This window comes from Vigna angularis, chromosome 1 (genome assembly GCF_016808095.1).
Source record: "Vigna angularis cultivar LongXiaoDou No.4 chromosome 1, ASM1680809v1, whole genome shotgun sequence".
Classification (NCBI taxonomy): domain Eukaryota; kingdom Viridiplantae; phylum Streptophyta; class Magnoliopsida; order Fabales; family Fabaceae; genus Vigna; species Vigna angularis.
In genome coordinates, this window is record NC_068970.1 from 10,661,480 (window position 1) to 10,686,429 (window position 24,950).

Genomic DNA, 24,950 nt, shown 5'->3' on the forward strand with positions numbered 1-24,950 from the left:
AAAGTTATTTTTTATCTTTATGTTAACTAAGATGTCTTTAGATAGTATGTTTTTATTGTTTAATTATTTTTTTATATATTCTATATATTTGTTTATTTTTAATACAGATACTTATTATTTGTTTCTTTTCTTTAATAAAAGTCTTTATGAAATAAATTAATAATTTATATGACGAATCAATCTCTTTATTAATATAATAATCAATAACACTGCAGTTGAGTTCGTTCCAGCAACATCTATATTATGATCCAAACCCAAAAAACTCTATATATTGAGTAAAAGAATGTCTTAACCAAAACCAAAAAAAAAAATTACCAAACAAAGGTATTTAGGATGAAAATAAAATTTGAATCTTTTAAATGCAAAAAATATCCAATCAATATTCCATTTCAATTCAACTAGTGAGATTAAATTTAAAATATAAAAAGTATAAATTTGGATTTAAAACTAAATCATTAACATAAACTTAAAATACTACGCATAACTAGGATTGTGAAGTGAATCTGAATATTTAAATCTTTTTATAGCAATAATTTTATTAGTAATAATGGAAATACAAGCTGAAGTTGTCGTATTTATATGTTCATATTTTTTTTACATAATAAAAAGTAACGATTACAATTAAAAAACAATTACTTCGATAGTTACTTATAAAGTTACTACACACGAGCACATCAATCATCAAAATGCAAAAATTCAGTCACCACAAAAGTATAATATTAAGAATAAAATTATATAAAAATGTACACAAAAATAGTGAAAAAAGAGAGGTTGTTTTCATATATTAGTATAGAGAATATATTATACTTTAAAAATAGAGCAAAAAAAAAAATAATACGACCATGAAAACAAACATGATCAAACATTTTACACCAGAAAACATCCATTGACATCCAGCTATTAGAATTCAAATAATCTTCATTGTAAGCAATCAGGAGTGCAAATAAGTTTACGATCTCTGAGTAACATTAAAACTTCCATTATTGACATCATTATTAGCCCTTTCTTGGCTCTCGTTCAAAATGGATTCAACACCCGACTTATTTGAATTCCACATGCAAGGGAACAGTTCTGGGCAGCTCCAAGGAAGATTAAGTCTTCTGGAAGTCATTGCAAGTGTTTAGAAATAACATAGCAACCCAATTTAAATGGCTTAATATTCAATTATCAGAAAGCCTTATAATTCATCTCATTCTTCTAGCAAGAAGAAGAAAAAAGTTACTAACATTTGAACTGTGAGAATGAGGACAAAAGAGGAGCAAGTTGCTTATGATCTTCTATCACTAATGTAAATTTTCGTTCTTTGGAGAACATTATTTTCATCCACAAAGGATAGAATGAGTCTATAATCCAGCAGTAAAACCAAACAAACTCAATTGAATATCACACCGCCCATACCTGCAGTTTATTCTGAATATCATCATTTACAATGTATACGTTGACATCTTCTTCAGATCTACTTTGGGTAAACAAGTAAGATTATAAGAACAAATTTGCATGAAAACTTGACTAAGAAATCATAGAAATGTGCTGCAAATATAATATTATTTGTCTTGATGCAATAAACTTGATCATGAATCTGGCATTGTAAAGGTTTTACTAGAATCATGCCGGCACTAAATGGTGGGCTATTGGGATCCCTTTTTATGTGGAGAATAGACCCAAATAATGTGGACCATTATGTCTCATTAGGTTAAATAGAGATGAGTCAGATTAGTAGGATATATTAGAGTCATTTGAAGAGAAACAAAAGCCAAGTGAGAGAAAAAAGAAGAGAGAAAGTCTTTCCTGCATAACCCTAAACCTGCACTAGTGTTTTCGTCGTTGTGAAGTCGTTCACCATTAGAACGAGCTGACTTTTGGGCAGTGGGTTCCAGACATATGGTTTTTCATTCTGGCCGTTCGGATCGGAGGTCTAGTTTGGAAGAAATCAGTCCCGCACCAACAGCCCTATTTTGGAGAATTTTCATCTTCTTTGTTCTCATTTGTAAGCATTTGTGCTTAGTTAAATTGGCTTATTGAAGATACCATTTGGTATTATTATTGGAGACAACTTAGCAAAGAGTAATGAAGAAGCGGAAATTCAATTCCCCTTCTTGCGAGAATCCACTAGAATCAATAATAGGGTAAAAAAGAGTCTCCAATAATAATAATAATACCAAATGGTATTTTCAATAAGCACAAATGCTTACAAATGAGAACAAAGAAGATGAAAATTCTCCAAAATAGGGCTGCTGGTGCGGGACTTATTTCTCCCAAACTAGACCTCCGATTGACGATCCGAATGGTCAGAATGAAGAACCATATGTCTGGAACCCACTGTACAAAAATCAACTCGATCCAACGGTGAACGACTTCACAACGACAAAAACACAAGTGCAGATTTAGGGTTATGCAAGAAAGGCTTTCTCTCTTCTTTTTTCTCTCACTTGGCTTTTGCCTCTCTTCAAATGACTCTAATGTGCCCTACTAATCTGATCCATCTCTATTTAACCTAATGAGACATAATGGTCCACATTATCTGGGCCTATTCTCCACATAGGAAGGGAGTCCAATAACCCAACACTAAAGAGTGATCTTGATGTGCACAAAGGAGAAAAAGGCTAGTGTGTATTTCCAAACACAATCTACATGCGTAGAAAATGGGCATGATGATGATTCTCCATCCTTTCAATAAACACTGCACTTATTAGGATGTCATGAATGTGGCACATACCTCTCACTACCTCATAACTAAAAATGGTTAAGCTTTGCACATAATCGCAATGATGTCAAACAAAAATCGTTTTGCTGACATTTAAACAATACCAAATTTCAGGTTAGTCAATTTCACACACAGTGGAAGAAAAACATCATATAAATCCATAGAAAACAAATGCAGGGGGAATAACTAGCTACGTAAGGTTGGCCATGGCACTATCAACAATGCCAAATGAAAAAGTAAATTCAAAAATATCAGTAGAGACATGCTATCTGAGGCTAACCTCAAAAGAAGAACATGCTGCTTTATTGTAGCAAATAATTCTTTGACTCCTCCACTATATAAATAGAATGGAAGAAAAGCAAGTCCTGCAAAATTTTATCCACACAATAAGCTATAGACTGAGTCAAATATCTAGAGCTGCCATAGATACAACTGTCACCAAGAAAACAGAAACATCTTATTTACCAACTCATTGTTATTCAGAATACCAATGAGCCATAATAGCCTTTCAAAGGGAGGCCATACAGCCACTCAGCCAGCAATTAAGTTCAACGGCAGATAAATAAAAAGACAAGACAACAATTTAATAAATACAAATGCAGCGTACAGATTGAATGTACAAATCACAGCTTGGTATTCAAACACTTGGAAAAGGTTCAAATATTCATATTTAGTTAATAGAAATTGATGTTACAAGCATGGACGCACCAAATTTGGCGAAAACACTTCATGATGGTGTTGAAATGCAACGAAATGCACCATTCCTTAAAAAGGAATTATCATAATACGTTAAGATTGGAAAAATAATCAAAACAGAAAACGTAATTGTATTTTCTGACATGTATTATGAAAAACATACTCTTGGAAGTGGAGCACGTATAAGCTAACTCTGAAAACACTACAACAGGATAGCAGGAGGCGGGATGACTGCTATTTTAAATGCCATAATACAAACTAAATAACTTATACTACATATATAAATACGAAGAAAATAAAAAATTCATGATAAACAATAAGTCACAATAATCACCATCAAACTATGAGCTACAAAAACAGAATAATGAAATTAATAAAGAAGTCAAAATAAAGTACACAAAAAATTATCAGAAAGCGAACTGGAGAAGAAGTCTAAAGAAAGAAGGATACGAAGTACTCCTATAATGTCTGGAAGAATCAAGTTCAAATAAGATGCAACATTCATGAATACTTTACCCCCAATAACAACAAACAATGTTTCAAAAGTAAAGGTAGAATTTTGAACCCTATACCATGGTAGCGAAAGCAAGCACTGTTTTGGCTTATATCGGCATTATAGAAAACTACACCCACTGCTCCTCTATTTAAATCCCATAGTGAAAGGCCACTATGAATGAAAAGGAAAGATATGACATTCTTAAAATTTTATTCAACATTTCTAAATACACAATCTTATTTTTCAACTATCATATTACAAGACTCTGGTAGTACCCTTTTCATAAACTTTTCAAAAGTTACTAACCGTACATCCATGCATCAAAGTAAATCACATGGAGAGATACATTCATCTACGTTGGAAAAAAAGTACTTTCAGTTTATTAACCTTCCAAGTAGCTTGGTTAGTGTTTAGCTGAGTTCAATGTATCTGTGTTACGAAGTTGTCACATTTTAACTGTTCTCTTGAAAATAATAGTAGTTAAATAGTATATATGCAACCATTCTTATAATAAACAGATCAATCCACTGAGTGGGAGTGGAATAAACTCTTACATTCTGTTTGGATAAAAGATTTCTAAATTTTCAAGAAATAGAAATGAATGATATTTGAATTGAATGCAATTGAATTCTTTCGATATTTTAAATATTTTCTTTGGACAGAGTAATTAAAATAACTTATATTTTAATTTTCTTGTCTGAATAAAGTAATCAAACTTTTCTTTTAAAATAAAATTCCATTTTAAAATATAAAATTTTAAAATTAAACTTTAAATAAATATTAGTAAACTTTAAAAAGATATTTTTGAGAAAATTTCAAATTTTACTAGTTATTTGATATCCCTTCTAAAGATTTCTATTTCCTCAAATTTCCTAATCTAAACAAGATATTTTACCCAAAGAAATTTCAAATCACCAATAAATGAATTGCTCTTTCAAATTACTTCAAGGTCAAGCATCAAGAAAGAAAATCTTTCTTTTTCTCACCTTCTATCACCTACTTCAAGAAGCCTTCTATGTATAAACGTTTCCATTGCTATACACGGCTAAAGCAATCAGTCAACACTTCAAATGTTCTCAGGTACTTATAAATATAAAACTCACTGTATTCACAAACAGTAATTCACCTGATGATAGAACAACAACGATGTATTGCCACCCAAGAGCAGGGGTATGCCTCCGGATGGACCTGATATCAGCGAAGGGCACAGCCCTTATGGTATAAATGCTTCTTTCTGAGCATGAATGAAAAAAAAAAAAAAAAAAAACAAGATCAACATATGTATCACATTGCACAGGGCAGTAAAGTCATACAGAATGTAAATTACCATTATCAGACAGCCTGGCCTCTGCTGAGCTATGCCCTTTGTAAGGTATCCAAGTCTAAAAGCGGCAAGAAGACACTTACATTAATTTAATTATAATACAAGACCAAAACGTAACTGCAAAAAATCAAAGATTACCATAAATAAAGACGAGCTTTGCTTAGTCAATTCCAGTCTTCCAGTGATTCTTTCAGACGCAGACTGAGTCGGATGAATTGCGACATTGTCCTTCGTGAATACAAATTCGGCACCGTCCCGAGGGGAGCTCTGTTTGGTACTGTCACTCTGCAGCATCACGCTAGCAGATTCGTAATCCCAGTCAATCAGATAAAAAATAATGGTAAAGTCAGCTAAATTTAAGAATAAAAGGCAGCTTGTGAGCGGAACATTCAGTTGAATCGCGGAAACTCTGATTGAAACGCAAATTGATCAAATGAAGAAACAGGTCACAGGAATTCGTGAAATGAGAACGTGACATGACAGTCGTACTTGTTGCTGCGACGCGGCGTCGTCGGATAAGCCGTGACATGGAGGATTTCGCAGAGAACTCAAATCTACGAGAACGAAAGCGAGAGATATCTTGGCGGCGAAGAAAAACCCGTGGTGCGGGAAAATGTACAGAATGGAGAGAATGTGATGGTTGTTGTTACTCGTTCCGTTTCTCTTCGACGCGGGTACGGAACCGTTTTGTTTGAATGGATGAAGTATGCTAGATCAACGGCTAAGATGGATCCAATTATTTCCATTTAATATTATTTTATTATTTGGGCCCACCGGCCCATTGTTTTTGAGCGCAGTCTTGTGAACCTTACCAAAAGGCAGTTACTCCCTCCACCACCACCGAATGCTCCTTACACCACTCCATACCAATTTTACTCTTCTCTAAAACGGATGTCAACATCCGTTTCACCTTCAACGGATGTTGACATCCGTCTATTCACATATTTTATATTTTAATTTATTGTTTTTATTTAAAAAAATAATAATAATCTTCAACGGATGTGGCGAGATCCGTTAACGGATTGCCACATCCGTTTTAATAAAAAAATTTAAAAATATTTTGATTATTATTTAAATAATAATATATAAATTAAATTAATAATAATTATTTTATTAAATAAAATAAAATTAATTCATAAAAGATTAAGTAATAATTTTAAATTAATTAAATAATATTTATATATTAATTTAAAAACTTAAAAAAACTAAAAACTTAAAAAAAAAAATCTTCAACGGATGTGACAAGATCCGTTAACGGATTGCCACATCCGTTTCAATAAAAAATTTTAAAAGTATTTTGATTATTATTTAAATAATAATATATAAATTAAATTAATAATAATTATTTTATTAAATAAAATAAAATTAATTTATAAATAATTAAATAATAATTTTAAATTAATTAAATAATATTTATATATTAATTTAAAATATAATAAATTAAAAACTAAAAATTTAAAAAGAAAAAAATTCATGAATTGCCCACATCCATTTTAATAAATTTTTAAAAACTATTTTATTATTTAAATAATAATACATAAATTAAATTAATAATAATTATTTTATTAAATAAAATAAAATTAATTTATAATTAATTAAATAATAATTTTAAAAAAATTAAATAATAATTTTAAAAAAATTAAATAATAATTTTAAAAAAATTAAATAATATTTATATATTAATTTAAAATATAATATAATAAAAAACTAAAAACTTTAAAAAGAAAAAAATTTTACGGATGTGGATGTATCCATTTTAATAAAATTTTAAAAGTATTTTAATTATTATTTAAAATAATAATATATAAATTAAATTATAATAATTATTTTATTAAATAAAATAAAATTAATTTATAAATAGTTAAGTAATAATTTTTAAAAAAATTAAATAATATTTATATATTAATTTAAAAACTTAAAAAATCTAAAAATTTAAAAAAAAAAAACTAAACGGATGTGCGGATGTCCCACATCCGTTGAAGAATTTTTTCTACAACGGATGTCGACGTCTGTTCTAAGGAAAAAGGAGGGGTGTAGGAGATTTTAAGATATAAAAGATAATTTTGGAATTTAAAAAAAGTGTGGTGGTACAAGAAGCAATGTGTGGTGGTGTAGGGAGTAACACCCTTACTAAAATATTTAATTTAAGTGTATGGATCTGGTTAATAACTTCACAGGTTAAAAATTGGGCGAATATTTGTAGAACTTTTATCTTCCAAAACACTTACACAATTTCACATTTCCCCACAAACATGATATATATTTATGTTCTACCATGTTCTATACTCATATGTCCTTTCTCGTTTTAATTTTTTCCTGCCATGGGAGGAAGTTAAGGGTAATGAAAGAGAAATTGTGCATGATAAGGAAGGAAAGAGAGGGACAAGAAAGGGTAAGCAAGTGAAGTTGGCGTGTCTTTACTGTCTTCGCAAACAGACAACTAACCTTGACTTCGTTGCCATGCATAGCTGAAACATTTATCCGTCATATTCCAAACCTTCCCTAACTTCTTTATTTCCTTTTACCTTTTTTCGATGCAAATTCTTCCCTCATTAACATATCTTCATCTTCCTACTATACCTACTTTCCTACCCTTAACACAATACATCAAAAACTTCCTCAGGGGTTCTATTTCATTCAAATTTTCTCTTAAATTCAAATTCAACTACTAGTATGTGCCTCTAAATATATAAAAAATAAATAAAGTTACTCATAATTAAAAGATAAATATGAGTTAAAAATAAAATATGAAGCATTATCCTAGTATTTAGAAAAGACAAAATATTATCCAAAGATATTGTTTAGAAGTTTTAAAATGGATAATTTTTTTTATATCGTGAATACATTTTATTGTGATTTTCAATGTATTTTTAATGCAATTTCTAATGATTTTTTATTTTAAGCTATCTAATTAATTAATTTCTTAAAAACGATTTACCTTCATTTTCATTTATAAAAAAACCAATTTAATGTCTTTATCCTAAAATATTTAGTAGATGAATTAAAGTTAAAACATCTTAAAAATAAGTAAAAGTAATTACAAATTATTTATATTTAAAAGTAAAAGAAAAAATTGCTTTTTTTAATGAGAACAGAGCTAATAGTTAACCTAAATTGTTTTAAAATATATTAGAAAAAACAATATGGGATATGGATAACGACATGAAGGATTTATTAAAGAACAAAGTTTCCCCCCACACAAAAAAGAAAGAAGACCTTATCAAACAGAAAGAAGAGTCAAAGTTTGAAGAGAACAGCATCATAACAAGAAAAAGATTTTTCTTTTAAATACGCAAAAAGCATATATAGTGACTGAAATATTCCCTTGAACAGTAAGACTTGAGAAAGCATGTTAGCTTTCCTCATTGGAGGAGGGCCAACAGGTCCCTTGCCATGAAGGCTTTTAGAAATCTCAGTTATAATAAGAAAATGGCTGGGTGTCCTTGTCCATTATCCACCTTGGGGACCCTTTTCATGAAATGAAAAAGAAAAAAGTAAAAGACTTGAAATAGCAGCATATTCTTTCTGACTTCTTCTGACCATTGAGGAATTTATGTTTCCCCAGCAGAACTTTTGGCACTTCAACCATATACATGCACGAGTCTAGAATATTATGTGTACTTATAAGAAACGAAAGGCCCAAGAGTTCATGAGCAAGCTATAGGTACCTTTTGACCATCCCTCAGTCTTTAACAAACCCTAGAAAGAGGAGTTGGAATGGAAAGTCCTAGGATCTGGTGAGGAAAGAAATGAGAAATATGGGAATGGTTTAAGGCGTGGGGGAATATGTTTGGCCAGTGGCACGCCAACTTATCGCCACAAATCATGAGAGAGAGATACACAGGGGTATTCTTTCAAGAACAATGATCATTTAACATTTTGAGGTCACATGAGAAGAACAAGAGGGAAATTATACACGTAATAAAGGTTACTGATCATAAACAAAGTTACTGTTTTTTATTACAGTAAATTTATCTTACCATGCAAATTAACAAACTTTGATTATATGTGGCTACCCATGACACTTTGTAGTCGAATAATTGTAAAAGTTTTATATCATCAATGCATGCACTATTTACTGTTACTTTTGTTTAACTTTGTTGGTGATATTTTTGGTTTTTTAATTCTACCTCAATCCTTTCTTTTACCTCGTACAGAAAAAAAATGCAAAACTGTTTGATGAAAGGGTCTTTTACAGTTCCCGAAAGCTTGAAATGGAGGGAAGAATACATGGAAAACAAATAAAAATGAAAGAAAAAGGGAAAAGCAAGAATAAGAGGAAGTGGAAAAGAATGAAGAGGAAAAGAGAAAGTTGTAAGCAAAACCCAAGGAGAGTGTCTCCTAGTGCAGGTTCAAGGCAGGCCCCCTTTGGCGCCGGTGTCCCCGCGCGCCTTTTTCCTTGTTGCGTGTTTCTATTTCTTCTGTTTCTTTGTTTCAAATATTGCAAACTCTATACTTCTCAAACTTCTCTCTAGACATATCCCTTCGCTGACATTCTGCACTCTGTTCCCAATCTATATTTTATATATGCGAATCTCTCTCTCTTCCCACCAACGCACAATTTGACCATATATTAATAACTTTGTTTACTAATGCTTATAATACTTAATTAATTAATGTATATTACCAAAAAGTACCATGTTGCAGATATTGTATGCCAGAGACAGGTTGGTCACTAAAGTTTCCACGGGATGTGCCATGCAAGATGGTAAGCATTTTGTGATTCAAGAAGATCGTGCAAATAACAGAAAGGGTAGTTAAACTAGTTAATCAGATTTGCATATTTCTGAAAGAAAAGGGAAAATAAATGTGAGATTATAGACGGCATTGATCAGAGATAGAAAAGAACTGATTCAATTTGATTTATGATTATCTCCATTTAAATAGTGTTGGGTGGATATTTAGGAAACCATGATTTGTATTCCTCCAGCCAGGGTACATATAAGCCAACTATCTTATTCTCTCTTGCGAAAAGCATAATCAAATGCAAGCATGATCTAAAAGGGTCCTAGTTAAAAACAATAATTAATGCTAGAAAGAAAGGGCACAACTAAAAGAGTTGTTTGGGATGTGTTTCATATTGTGTGTGTGTGTGTGTGAAGAATATTTCAGGTGCATGCGCAAAGACAGAAGAGCTTGATTTTATTGAGTGCAAACTAAGCATGACAAACCCTAAAGTAAGTGTTGCTCCCCCTTGACATCATTCCACTCACCATCTTCACCTTCCCATCCCGAGGCAAAACCTACCAGTATATACATTCTCTGCTTCTCCACCACATCTCATATCTTCTCTATCCTTCTCTCACTCTTTCTCTACATAGAATCCCACATTTCAATTCCTTTACATTTCATTTTGCTACTCATACATGTCATTCAACACTAATAAGCCATTCCTTTTTCTTTTGTTTATTTTGGAAGCCATGCATGAATATATGCTACATGTATGACCTATATAGGTCCCTCTAAACCCTCTACCTGATATCGTTATCTACGTAGAAATGATAGTGTTCTATAGCTATATGTAAGATATCTCGACTTATTACCAAAGCAAAAGTGACTTAATAAAACACGCCTTTGCGTTTTGTCTATTTCTCAGTTTTTGATATACCCGTGATTGGAATGTGGAGAACCCACTTCTGTTTGGTAGGAATATAAATCTATTTATGGGTTTTGTGCTTTCCACTTTATTAATTTTCATTTAGGCATGCTGCTAGCGCATATATAGTTGCACCTGAAGCATTGATAGCGACTCCCATCTCGAATTTAATTTGTGTGGTAAGTATAGTGATGTTCCTAAACATCAACCAACCTTATATCACTGCATTCTTCCTCCAGCTCCACCATCATGGTCGCATTTCATATTCATGCTTTACTTACAACAAGGACATTCAATAATTGTGATTAGGTGCAAAATGGGACCCTAGGGGATATTGTTTAATGTTGAAACGCCTTTTTCTTCCTTTTTGGTAGATAGGCTATTAGCTAGAGAGCTATCCAACTGCTTGAAATTTTCATTACCCCCCACTTCTGTCATGGATCTTCAATAAGTCATATCATGGCGGAACGATATAATACTGCTGGGATCAACTTGTGCTGATTATGTGCATGTTTTTCATCTGATACAAGAGAGAAATGATGGATGATAGTGTCTGTGATATGGGAGGCAGAGAAAGCGATGTTGGTGAGGTTCAATCCGAAGACGGATTTACATGTAGAAGCAGTAAAATACGATCTCAGATTGAGCCGCGCCAATATCACTTATCATTGCTGAGTCCCCCTCATTGTTGCTTTCCAGCTCATCACAACTCATCAGATTCTCTCGTCAGAATATTACTTCCAACGTTGATTAAGGTTGTCATAAACAAACATTTCCCTCTTGGTTGGTCCAATCTTTGACTGAAACCAGTTGCTGCTACCAGTAAATCCAGAGAAGCTCTAACTCAAGTGCAACATCGCGATTATCACTACAGGTAAGTAAGAATATTTATCTATAAGATCGATCTTGATTTGGTGCTTGCTTTTCTGGTATGATATTTTGATTAGAAAACCTGAGACCAGATTTTATTGCATCTGTGTGTGTTCTCCCTTGTGATCTTCTCATCTACATTAATATCAAGGTGATCCGACATAAAGTATGAGACAAACGCTAAACGGAGAAGTGATCTATGTAGTTTAGCCATGCATATATATCATGTCCATTTTCATCCTTATTTTTGTTTAACGAAAGTTTGGTAGTTAACTATTCACTCTGAATGTCTTCGCATTTGATTAATTAAAATAAAAAAGTCACAGCGTATATTCATTTTTGTTCTTCATCCTCATATTTAATGTGAACTTCATGAATTATCTGCATAGGATTTCAATTTCATTTTTCCCCTTTGGCAACCATCGGATTTTAAGATATTAAACAATGATAAAGTGGACAAAGATCGAGGCTATCTCGTGTCAGTTTGAATAGTTAGATATCGATAAACTGGAATACAAGAGACTAAATTTGTCGTCTGATCAGCTTCCAAACTAAACCATTTTATAGTATTTTGACGATCCAAAGTGCTTCTGAATGCGATTAGTGGGACGTAAGAAGAACTGTTTGCCCAACAGTGTTCAGTTCTTTTGTCAAAGTTGATGATTTTTTAATTTAATTTAATATTTGCGATAAAGACTTGGTCTTGTGTTGCATGTGTGATGAACAGTTCGTTAACACAGCATAGGTGTTTGATGATTGGTTTGGGGTGCTGTTTAAGTTGAACTAAGAACAGTGCTATAAGTTGTTTTGATAGAGCTGGTTTAGACAAATTAATTTGAAAATGAAAAGAAGTGTTTGTTTTTTGGGAGACCAAAGATTAACTTGTTTTATTAGAGTAGCTGGTTGCAGTGAAAATCAAGGTCCTGGATGGGGCTAATGATAAGTGATTGATGTTATAAGTGATATAACGGTGAATTGAAGTTTCCATGTTTGAGTCCTTCAAGTGTGGCTGGGGGCTGTTTGGCTTTGGGGGAGATTAGTAATGATTCATGGATGGACAAGAATGATAGTTACTACAGATAGACATTAAAAAACGGGGCCTTACACTTTGAAATTATTTTTTCCCATCACTTTTTCATTTGTTTCTGTGGCTCATAAATGTCAGTTATTGGAATGTAATTATTCCCCTTCATGTACATCTTTCTATGTGATTAATGGTTAAATTCCACATTATATAAGAGAAACATTAAATAGGAAAAATGAGTTTATTGAAGGTTAATTACTTTTAGATGGATTTTCAAAATGGAACCATTTAAAACAAATTGAATTGAGAAATTATAAACTATGAAAAGTCAAATTTGGTTACAAAGTGATTACTTTTTTTCCTTTTATATATAGTGGGTCTGATTTGATTAGAAGGTGTTTTAGTTTTCTTTCTAGGGGTTTGAATTGGTTGACCGTTTACCGTTGAATATGCATGAGGATGACTTAAATTAATATTATTTTTAAATGTAAATAAATTTTATTATAATTGAACTCTTAATTGATCAATTAAAAATTTATTATACAAAGTGTATATTTGTTAATGATCAATTAAAATCATTTTCCCTGATTTTCTGGAACTCTATTATTATGTTGTTCTGTGTAGTTGATTTTTTAATTAATATAGCATAGAATTAATTTATTTTTTACGATTTTGGTTTGAATTTGTGATTATAGTAATGTAATGTTTTACTTCAAAATTATTCATTAATAATGTTGTTAAGTTGGATGGTTGTTCATCCAACTATATGTATCATACTAGTTTTAAGAAGTGGGCCTTTCAAATACAAACATTGTTAAAATTGAGTGAAAATTAATAAAAAATTTCCTTAAACTTCTCATTTTGTCTTAAAAGTATTTATAATTTAAAACATAGTATCAATTTTTAGACCAATATTATAACTTAATTGGTTATTTATTTAAATTAATTTCTTAAGAATAAATAATTTATGTTTTGATAATATAAAGAGTTTTTACAATGTTATTCAATAATAATTTGTTGCATATGATAAGTTTATCATTTTTTACAATAACTACATTAAAATTCATGTAAATGATGATTCTTCTATTGATTGACAACATAAAACTTTTAACATGATTAGGATATAATACGAGGCATAAATGATATTATTCATTATTTATTTATATATTATTTATAAATTTTAAGATGATATTAGTTACTATTTTTAATAAAAGTTAGAAGATTAGTTATTTTTTATTCACAATGTATGGTAATATTAAAAATAAATAAAATGCAATCAATAAATATTTTGATTATTGATCTTTTTCAAAAACAACATAAATGCTTTATGTTTTAAGGAAATGTGTCACTAATATTTTAACTTTGTAAACCAATATTGGTAACATGATTGATTATAGAGATGTCAAAATGCGTAATACAGCTCGGTCCACTACGAGTTGGTCACATAGTGAGTCAACTAAACCCGACTTACTTATTAGCTGAAAAAGTTCAAACCTGGATCGATCCACCATGTGTTGGTGGGTTAAATAGGTTTACTTACTAGCTCATTTAATTATAATTTTTTTAAAATAAAAAAATTACAATTTTTGTAATTCAAATCTAAATAAACCTTATTCTAATAAAGACAATTCAAAATAAAAAAAAGTATCATACAATCCAAGCGTAATAAAAAAACATGTACAAAAGACGAACAAATAAGTTTTTAATATTGATAATTTTTTATTAATTTTCCATTTATAATATTAGAATCTTGAATAGATAAATTTATAATAATTTTTTCTCTTGAAACATCTTCTTCTTTATCACTGTCTACAATATAATTAAAAAAAATTATATATTTTTTTAAATCCAACGGGACTTAAATCTGTAGTGATTCATAGGTTACAACTCATTTTGACAACACTAATTGATTCAAATTATATCTTCAAACAACATGTTGTTCTAACAAATTTACTTTCCTTGGTATATTTTGTATAAGTTACAAATTGAAGAATATAGTTTAGAAATTGCAAATAGTAAATACACAATTTGAGTTTATTCTATTGGGTAATTGTGTATTTAATGCATTATATTTTTATAACTTCATATTTAAACTGGAATATTTTTTAAAAATATTGACTTAAATAATTTCATAATAAATATATTTAATACATTAAACACTCAATTTAAAAATAACATCAAAATATTTTCTCTTAATTATATTGGAAATTTTAAAAGACATTACTGTAACATTTTTATAATTCATTGAAATTGAACACACTTTAAAAGAAATTACAAATACGCCTGCTCAATCAACTCAGTTGGAATTCTTTTGACAATTATTATGGCATCTATTCAAAGAGGGGAATAAACTATTTGCTAGAAAAGTAAAAAATAAAAGCGTTTTTTTTATGCATCAGATAATGACTTTTTATTAATTCATAAGAATAAATGAAATTTTGATGAAAAATACCTTTGAAAAATTTATGTTAATAATTTTGTTGACAAAGAAAATGAGATAAAAGATAAAAGGAAAAAAATAGAATTATAATTTACTTGTTCGTAAAAACATTATAATTTCCGCTAGAATAATAGAAAATAGAAAATTTCTATTTATTTAAATCTAAATAACTAATTAAATAGTATGTACAGAAACACAATACAACAATGGATAAAACCCAGAGTTTATGAGATAATTTATTCTTCTGTTTTCTTTTCCATTTATTGTACTATTAACATATTAATCAAATTGATGAGAGAGTCTTTTGGATTCTCAATAAATTTAAGAGTTTTGCTATGACTGTTTTTCAAGTCTCACATAATGTTTTTGAAGAAGTTAAATTTGTTTTGTAAACGTTAAATATTTAAGATTTAAGTTTAAACAAAGGAACATTATTTCTTGTGTGTGAGTTTCATTGCTAGCCTAATTGAGGCAGCAGAAAAATTCATAATTAACCAATTTTTAAGAATTATGATATAATATTAAAATCTATTTTAATTTGAAAACTTTGTACTATTAAATAAATAAACTGTTAAAAGTTGTATATACTATCTAATATTGTAAGATAAAAAATATTTAATAAATTATATCGTGGTTACATCAAGATTCAAAGTTGTGAAAAAGTGCAAATTGAATTTCTGATATTTATATAAAAGAAGGTGGTTTTTGACCCAAAATATGACAATTTCTTAATGAATTTAGGTGTTTGAGCATAAGTTTTAAAAAGTAGGGTTGACATTATATGAAGAAATGTTCATCTAAAAATTTGTTTTTCTTCAAATAATTATTTAATTGAAAACTTTATTTATCTTTAATTGAAATGGATTTTGTTTGTCGAGAGCAGTTACTTGATCATTTTCTTAATTATATATATATATATAATATAATATTATACTTGTGTAAAATAATAATAAACATATAAATTAAAATTAATGTATATAATTGAAATCACTTCATTTATATTTTTTAATTATACTATTGTTATTTTAAAAATAAATTTATATATTTAATTATTTTTTTATGTATTTCGTTGTGTTTTAACAATAAATTTTGAATTTTTTTTATCGTTATTTAAGCTAAAATTGACTATTCCTTGTGAGTTTTATTTATGTAATTTAAAAAATAAAATAATTGAAAAATATTATATAAGCAAGTCAACTATAACTTATTTTAAATAAGTTAATGTTAGACATGTTATTATATGAATATTTTATTAAGTAAGAAAAACGAAAGCAATACTAAATTTATGATAAAATTATTTCATATACATAGTTAAAATACCTATTTAAAAACTAAGTAAAAATATAGATTGGTAACCGTAAACCTATGATATCTTTTACGAAAATGATTTTATATTTTAAATTTCATATATTAGAAAAAAGCTAAATTCCTCGACATAAATGAATAAAATAAAGTGTTCAATTTACTAAATTTAAATGCTTAATTATGATAACTTAGATGGAGAATGAAAGTTATAAATATATTATAATATTTATGAAAAATTAATTAAGATTTTTTCATAATTAATTTCAATATTATTTTTAACTTTTAATTTAAAAAAAGGAGAAAAAAATAAATATACACATTTCAATGGATTTTAAATCAATAATTAAATAAATAAATTTCAATAAATCACATCAATAACTTTAATTAATGCAATAAACATTTTTAATCTAAAAAGTAATAAATATTATGTATATTACTTTCGATTAATGCAAATTTTAAATTATTTTCTACATTTTACGGTTATTTTGAAAATAACATAAAATTTTAAATATTAACCATTATTTTTTCAGTTTTGTTTAACTCTTTTGAATCACATTAATAAACCGGTTATAATGAAAAGATTAACTTGAGCAAAAAAAAAAGCATTTAAAATTTATCATTAAAAAGTAACTATTCATTTTGAAATAAATAAATATCTAACTTTTACTTTTAAAAACAATACTATTATAATTATAAAATATAAACCAAGTGTTTCTAATTAATTACTTAACATATTTATAATTAGTTTATAATAATATAAATCAACTTTTTAAATTAAATGTACGCATATAAAAGATAAAAAGAAAATAAAGTTATCATTTAAATGTCCAACTCATTGTGGAAAAAAATTAGTAAATTTGTTAACTAGGTTACCACCAATTTAAAATGATCACCTGACTTAAATTTGTAATTTTGTTTTTTAAAACTTTACCTAGATAATAGGAAATTTTGTTAAAGAAAAAGGTTGAGCAATACAAAAATCGAATAAGTAGAGTTGGTTTAAAACATGTTCCTACAGATAAAACCCAGTTGAACCCAAACCCAATGAAACATGAATGATTACATTTGATCACATTGAAGCCCACAAACATTAGTATATGTTATTGTAACATAGTTTCTCTCAAGGTCATGGGCATTAACCAGATTGACCCTCAAACAAGAAGGTTGCTACTTACTTTGGAAGTTCTTGCAGAAAGTCATAATCATGATATATATGGCAACAAGGGTCTAATTTTAGTTTAAAATGATAAGATTCCAATGAACTTTCTGGGAACTAAACATCATCAACATGTATAAATGTTTTATTTTTTAAACACACTGGCACGTACCAGAGGATATGGACTATCTTACAAGAACAAAGAAATGATGCACAATTCTGACAATTTTTTTCTTAAAGGGGGAAAAGGAAAGAACAGTAATAATAGATAAGGAGTTTTGCCCATTGAACCGTATAACCAGAAGCTCATTGTTTCAGAAAAGCAAGGAGGGGAATCTGGTATCATTATGTTACATTTTTTTTCCCATCGTTTGTTTGATTGCAGTGTTAGTGTTAGTTTTCTCACTCACACTGCTTCCTGGTCCAACCCACCCTAGCTAACTGTATTTGGAGCCTAATTTTTTGTTTACCTGAAGGACCAATGCATAGTGTCAATAATGGACTATACAGATACATTTGGTTTATCCTAATAGTGACAAGATAAGGTCAAAGATTGGTAGATATTTAGTCCAATATTTGAATGATCATATTAATATGCATGCTGATATATTAATTAGGTAATGTGTTTTGGTCTTAAACCATGCCTACTTATGATTTGAGTACACACAGGTTAAATAATTGCCCAGTGAATCTTCTTGCCACTATCTTGGATATGCACATGCTGGTATAATAAGGGGAGAGAAAAAAGTTTTCGTCGCCACCTAAGTAACCACTGAGAAGGCATTATTGCTGGTTTTCCTGCCTTTTACTTTTCTATCTTCTTGTCACGATATGGTATTCACTGGGTTTCTTTCGTGCAGGAAATGAATTGGATTTTGTAAGTGTAGCTTTAACAACTATAATAAAGATATATCACAGACTTTTGGCAGGGCCTATAACAGTGATTGGGTTGCCATTGTACTATTCATTTGTCCCCAGTTAACGAGGATGTTTACCTGTTTTTTACCAAGCATGCGTCCTGTCTCAGACCTCTAATCTTGCTGAGGTAAATATTGTAAGTTGTAACCTTAAGAATCTTGCTACCAGGGGTGAGTAAGTAGTACATACATGTCTCAGTTTCTTTTGTCAAAAGGCATACACCTCCATGATCCATGATCAGATCAACTCTGTGCTGGACACTGTTTTTTGAGAGAAAATATTGATTTAAAAGGGTATTTGTGAAAATCAAGAAAACTTGTACCAAAAAGGGTATGCACCAAACAACTTGAAGTTGCAAGAGCATTGTGTTTCAAAAACTTCTTTGGCCAAGAATAAAAGTTCAGTGTGAGAAATTGTTCTTTAAAGGTAATTGTTGTATGAGAAAATTGGTGATGTGTGGTTGCTAGTTAGCATTATACGCACAATCATAAACTTAAATCCCGTGTCATCATTACCAAGGTGAATTCCTCACTGTTAAGCCTCGAAATTTTGTCTTGATTTTTCTAATTTGAGCAATGGATGAGTTGCATGTGACAAAACTATAGAGATGGGGGCAACATGGTCTATCAAAGTATTCTCAATTTGGTCGGGACACCTTTATTATCTATAATGTCAAATCAATGAAAAGAAAAAAGCCTAATCATGTGCCCATAAAAAAGAACAGAAACCTATTCTCTCATGCCAGGCATCTTCAAAAGGAACGGTGCGAGCTTACGAAAGATTACAGCATGATTGATGCTAGGAATGGCATAAGTTTCAAATTACTGACGGTAAGCAGATTCTATATATAATTGCTGCTTTGATATCAAAAGGAAACTTTGTGACTACCTTTCTTACAATAACGAATAAATTAAAGCAAATTCAGATTCCTTTTTCCATTTCAAATTATCAAGCAAGACAGATATTAACACAATACAGTCCACAGACAGTTATGCTATGCACAAAGACATATATGCTATCAATGTTGGTATCAAGTATATATACTGATTCGCGTGGATATTTTTCTTTAACATTACCCAATTGGAATATAGAATCGGACATATACTGGCCTGCAACAAGTATCTGTCCAAACAATAGAAGATGTTGAACAACTTTGCTTTTAGTGGCCTTAATCTCCTAAAAGTATATACAATGAATACTTACTACGATAAATGCTGCTGAAGATATAAGTAGCAAACAAATTTTCTGAGAAGTGAGGCATTTGGTTCAATAGATTTAAAGATGCATAAAATCTGGAATTAAAGTAGTATAACCAGTGAAAAATGCAATCGATTCAGGTCGCTGAAAAAGACATTCTGAGAAGTGAGGCATTTCATATACATACAGGGGAATTCTCAGTTACAGCATAAGCAAATGACAAGTTTCTTTGCATATTGATGGTTAGCTCCCTAATAAAAGAGCTCAAATAAAATCAATGTATCATCATTCATCACTCTTTCCTCATTCTTCTGGCCCTGACATATTTTAAACACCCAAAAAATATGTAAGCTTGAAATGTCCATCTCCACACAACAACAACAAAGGAGGCATTCCAACCTTGGTTTCAATCAATGATTAAGCCAGCAATAAAGAAGAGGACCATTTTTTTCGTCTCACCGATGCTGCTTGCTGGTATTCAAAGGAGAGGCCCTCATGCTCTTGGATTGTGTGTATGTGATGTGTGGAGTTCCATCTTTCTTCTTCCGTCTCCCTTGTTGGGACAAGCGAGAGTGATAAGACAAAATTGCAAGGTCATTAAGCCCCTGCAATGGAGTCAGCGCTTTCACAACTTCATCCATGTTGGGGCGAGATTTAGGGTCTCTGCTGAGGCAGCTATAAGCTAACTGGGAAATCTTCTGCACTCCTTTTAGAGAATAATTTAGCTCCAGGCGAGGATCTACAAGCTGGTACAGCTTTCGCTTGTCAGCTAAGTATGGCCTAGCCCAAGAAACAAGATTTTGCTCCCCACTCGGACGCTTCTTGTCCATTGATCTTCTTCCTGTTAGTATCTCAAGCAACACAACTCCAAAGCTATAAACATCACTCTTAGCAGTCAAGTGCCCTGGTAAAAGAAAACAAACAGAAAATCATGTAGTTGTTTAGTTCTCATAGGTCTTAGAAAGACTTCTACAGGTGTCTGGATAGATGAACATGCGCTGCCTTAATGTCTGCGCTGTAGCAGAAATTGTAATCCATAATACAACTTTCACCACAGCATATCCAAAGCTTTAAAGAGTTTCATTCTTACCTGTCATGACATATTCTGGAGCAGCATAACCATAAGTTCCAACTACTCTGGTAGAAACATGTGTTTTGTCTCCTTGAGGTCCTGCTTTTGCTAGACCAAAATCTGAAAGCTTTGCATTATACTCCTGTAAGATACGACATGTTAATAAGTAATAAAACAAACTTCTCTGAAACTGATTGGATTATTTCAGTAACCACATACCGTATCCAGCAAAATATTAGATGTTTTAAAATCTCTATAAATGACTGGTTCTGGACCATTGTGGAGGAAGGCCAATCCTTTTGCTGCACCAAGGGCAATCTTAACCCTGTTGGGCCACGGGAGAGGTACGGTTCCTTCACATTGTGGCAAAATCGGGACTTTAATTGTTAGATACCGTGATCAAGAGGAAAGGGACCAGAACAGAATAACTAGTTGTAAGGTATGCCAGATCTATCATCATCATCATCAAGAATATGGAAGCAATGAGGGGAGAAGGCAAATAAATAGTGAAAAGAAAAAGTTATTAGATGATACAGAAAAGATTACGGAAAGAGTATGAAGTCATGAAATTTCCTGTTAATATCCTCGAGTAATATTTTTGTGTGGTTAATTCTATGGAGTATTTTCAATAACCACAGAATGCATAATTTTATCCTTTTAACATATAAAGTCATTTGCTACTACTCAAGAACACTTCATGATAAATGACAACATTTTGCTAGCTAATTTTAATTTTTATATAAATAAGACAATAATCAGTTGTGATTCAAGTCACACTAATTGCTCCAGTAAATAATTCCTACAAGGGGAAAAAGAAATGCAAAATATATGCTGGTGAAGAAAGAATTCTACAATGTTGCATCAAGTCACAGATTAACAAAAGCAGATCACTTCATTAGTTTTGGTTTATTATTCAAGCAATAGCAATCGAACGATTTTGCAGGAAACCTGGAAACTGTTACCACATAATCTCAGATATGTAGCAGTCCTCATAATTTCTACGTAGAAAAGAAAGGAAAGGCAAGGCAGAAACTAACTTCTGAATAGATGATTTTCTAGACTTCCACGGGTCATAAACTCATAAACAAGAAGCCGCTGATCATCTTCAATGCAGTAACCGATAAGTTTCACAAGGTTAGAATGGTGAAGCTGTCCAAGAAAGTCAACTTCAGCCTGCATCAACAAAATGTCATGTTACAATTCAATCTCCAACCTATCCTAAACATCACATTACAACACCAATCTACTAACCCAAAGCAGATATTTTACTAACCACCCATTCTCTATGGCCCTGAAGGCCATCTGGCTTCAAGCTTTTGACAGCCACTGTAATCCCTGACCCAGGTTTAGCTGGCGAGGTTCCATCTTCCTCAATCCATCCTTTGAAAACATAACCAAAGCCACCTTCCCCAAGAATGCTATCAGGTCTGAAATTTCCAGTTGCAGCTTTAAGTTCTTGAAATGAAAATTGAAGGAGCTGGCATGCAGCCTTGTTCTCCTGGGGTGGGGGATCAGGGTTATCAGAAGATAATCGAGCTTCGAGGGGAGGACAAAGTTCTCGATTGCTAGCATTCAGGTATCTTGTTTCGCTTGCTGCATCAGTAAAAAATAAAGAATGTGAAGGCTTCCTTCTTGAAATTCCCAATACTTCATGAATAAGATTTCTGATAATTGGATTTAGCTTGATTTTGGATCTGACAATGCAATCGAAACCATCATATCACAACGATTAAATAAATCCTTAGTTTCTACTTTCAAGCACAAAATTTATAAAGCTTCAAATTCCAGAAAATCCATTCACTCTCTACGGAAATGAAAAATATAAATCCTTTTGAATTTTACAAGGGGGGATAGCTCAGTTTGCTCTGCGCACCACCCCACGTTCCTTCGAAGGAATCATGCAGTTAGCTATGCTTACAGTGTCTGAAACAAGAAGATGGAGAAAAGGGTTCTGAGAACGCACATCGATAAAGCTGAAAAAGATCCATCTTTTTAACTACCCACGTCATAATTAAACTCCATAAAAATGCCTGCCACAGAAAGTTCATTTTTTATATAAAAAAATAACCATTCCAGAAAACTCCATGATTTCAAGCAAACCCAGAATCAGGTATTTCAAAAAAATCAAGTCCTACATTGGCTAAAGACTGTGCCTAATAAGAGCTTATATAGCTTATGCATCTCTCCGTTTACAAATCAAGTTTGTCGGGGATAAGTCAGGCCCAAATTCTAAATAAGGTACTGCAAAACCACAAACTTTTATTTCCGAATTAGAAGGAAGAAGAAACTTTAAGCTTCAGAAAAGAAGAAAGTAAACAAAAGCAGAGAAGAGACTCATGGGGTGTGGCCAAACTTGAAACTTCATTCAGTGGTGAGAGAGAGAGAGGAGTGACACTAAACAATATAGTGGTTGAGATTCATAATGAAGATGAAGAATTCTCCAAGGTGGAAAAAAGTTGTTTGTTATGTTGTGTTGTGTATGTACCTGCATCATAAACGAGACTAGTACGAGGGATAGTGTTAGCAGAGTCTCTGGAAGCTGAAGGTTTGCACGCACCTCTAACACCGCGTTTAAGGACAGCCCAGCAACCGCACTTCTTCTCTGTCTCCATGCTCACAACTTTCATATTAATCACGGACTGAGGGAGAAGATGTTAACCATGGTTGGCTTCAAAGAAAGAAGAGAATGATAAGAGAGAGAGAAGAGAAAGAGATGGTGTTTGTGTTTGTGTTGGAGATTGCAGGCATCATCATCGCCATCATCGCAGTGTGTACAAAAAGAACTTTTTTCCCACCACCTTTTGTGTGGGGGATGGGAATGGGACACTCTCACACACACTCTCTCTCTCTCACCCTCTGTTTTTACCTTTGTGCTTGAAATTACCAAAACACAACATAAAACCTCATGTCCAACAAAGTTTTAGCATTTTTTTGGAGTGCCTCCTTCGTGCCTTTCACCGCCATTCATTCATTCATCAACCTTTTATACCCACAAAACAAGTACCACATATTTTCAAACAGCTGATACGCATACTTTTCTTTATTCATTACACAGAACCATGTATTTTTACTTTATGTTTCTTTAACATTATATTTCCACCTTTTCTTCTACTGTCTGTTATGAATTATAACTTTTGCAACAATTTCTTAATTTACTTCATCATTTTGTTTTTTGTCCACATATTTAATTATCAAAGTTTTACAATGGGTTTTAATTTTTGTGCGTATTAATATAAATACTTTTTGTATTGTCAATCAATCAGTTTTTAAGATAATGTTGTTCGTATTAGATTTGAATAATGTGCCCGCAAAGATTATGATGTTACGTGTCACAGTAGACAACAAATTTTGCTGCTCAACTGTTCCAATGATTATGTTGTAATTTGCCTGTTTTTGTTTCCGTTGTGATTTTATTTGAAACAGAGAAATTTATAGAATAATTTTTTCCTGCTTTAGTATATAAGTCACATGCCTGAATTATGTATCATCAAGGCTGTCTTCGTTTGGAGGGAAAGCACTATTCATGTGAATTATCGCGGACGAATTTTCAAAAGCAAGGTCGTTCGTTTTGGTGGATTTGTGCAGATTTAGTAAAACGGATATTCGCTGATTTACGGGATTTCACTGTTCAGCTCATCTCGTAAATGTGTGAGGATTTGCGATGATTTATGAGGGAAAGACTGATATACTCATTTGCTTCAGCCAAAAATAACACATTAATAACTGGTTACAGCAGAGTGTAACCGGTTACAGAGAAGAATAATTTTGCTTCCACACGTGTAACCTGTTACGCGAACGCGTAACGCGTAACCGGTTACGCGAACGCGTAACGCGTAACCGGTTACGCGAACGTGTAACCGGTTACGCAATATATATTTTTTCAGTTTTTTTTATAATTATTTTAATATTATAATTTAAAAAGATGTATATTTTAATAAAATTAGGTATATTATATTTTCTAATTTATTAAAAATAAGTTGATTATTTAATTTTTATAATTTTTAAACATTAATTTTATAAATTATTCATAATTCTTTTTATAAACATTTTTACAATTAAATATAACATTTTATATTACTTTTATACCTAGGGGCATTTTGGTAATCTTTAATTTCTACCAATTAAACTAATTTTTAAAATCTATCACATCAA

At 31.0% G+C, this 24,950-nt stretch overlaps 2 protein-coding genes across 4 annotated transcripts; both read right to left on the bottom strand.

The window, feature by feature from the left end:
- Positions 1–903: 903 nt before the first annotated feature.
- Positions 904–6,121, bottom strand: LOC108339633 (uncharacterized). Its single transcript, XM_017576830.2, has 8 exons — positions 6,033–6,121; positions 5,710–5,929; positions 5,359–5,505; positions 5,224–5,278; positions 5,023–5,130; positions 2,985–3,069; positions 1,399–1,456; positions 904–1,100 (listed from the first exon to the last, which is right to left on the bottom strand). Exons 1-8 carry the CDS (start codon positions 6,119–6,121, stop codon positions 1,092–1,094), a joined length of 771 nt encoding a protein of 256 aa, XP_017432319.2. The 3' UTR covers positions 904–1,091.
- Positions 6,122–19,882: 13,761 nt separating this feature from the next.
- Positions 19,883–23,762, bottom strand: LOC108344177 (serine/threonine-protein kinase PBL34). Of its 3 annotated transcripts, XM_052873358.1 has the most exons (7): positions 23,284–23,762; positions 22,762–22,828; positions 22,072–22,391; positions 21,836–21,971; positions 21,018–21,151; positions 20,817–20,940; positions 19,883–20,630 (listed from the first exon to the last, which is right to left on the bottom strand). In XM_052873358.1, exons 1-7 carry the CDS (start codon positions 23,290–23,292, stop codon positions 20,182–20,184), a joined length of 1,239 nt encoding a protein of 412 aa, XP_052729318.1. In that variant the 5' UTR covers positions 23,293–23,762; the 3' UTR covers positions 19,883–20,181. The 3 variants fall into 3 exon arrangements, with proteins under 3 accessions (XP_052729318.1, XP_017438141.1, XP_017438131.1); XM_017582652.2 differs by lacking the exon at positions 22,762–22,828 and having other exon boundaries at positions 23,356–23,762; XM_017582642.2 differs by lacking the exon at positions 22,762–22,828 and having other exon boundaries at positions 23,284–23,761.
- Between the last annotated feature and the right edge of the window lie 1,188 nt (positions 23,763–24,950).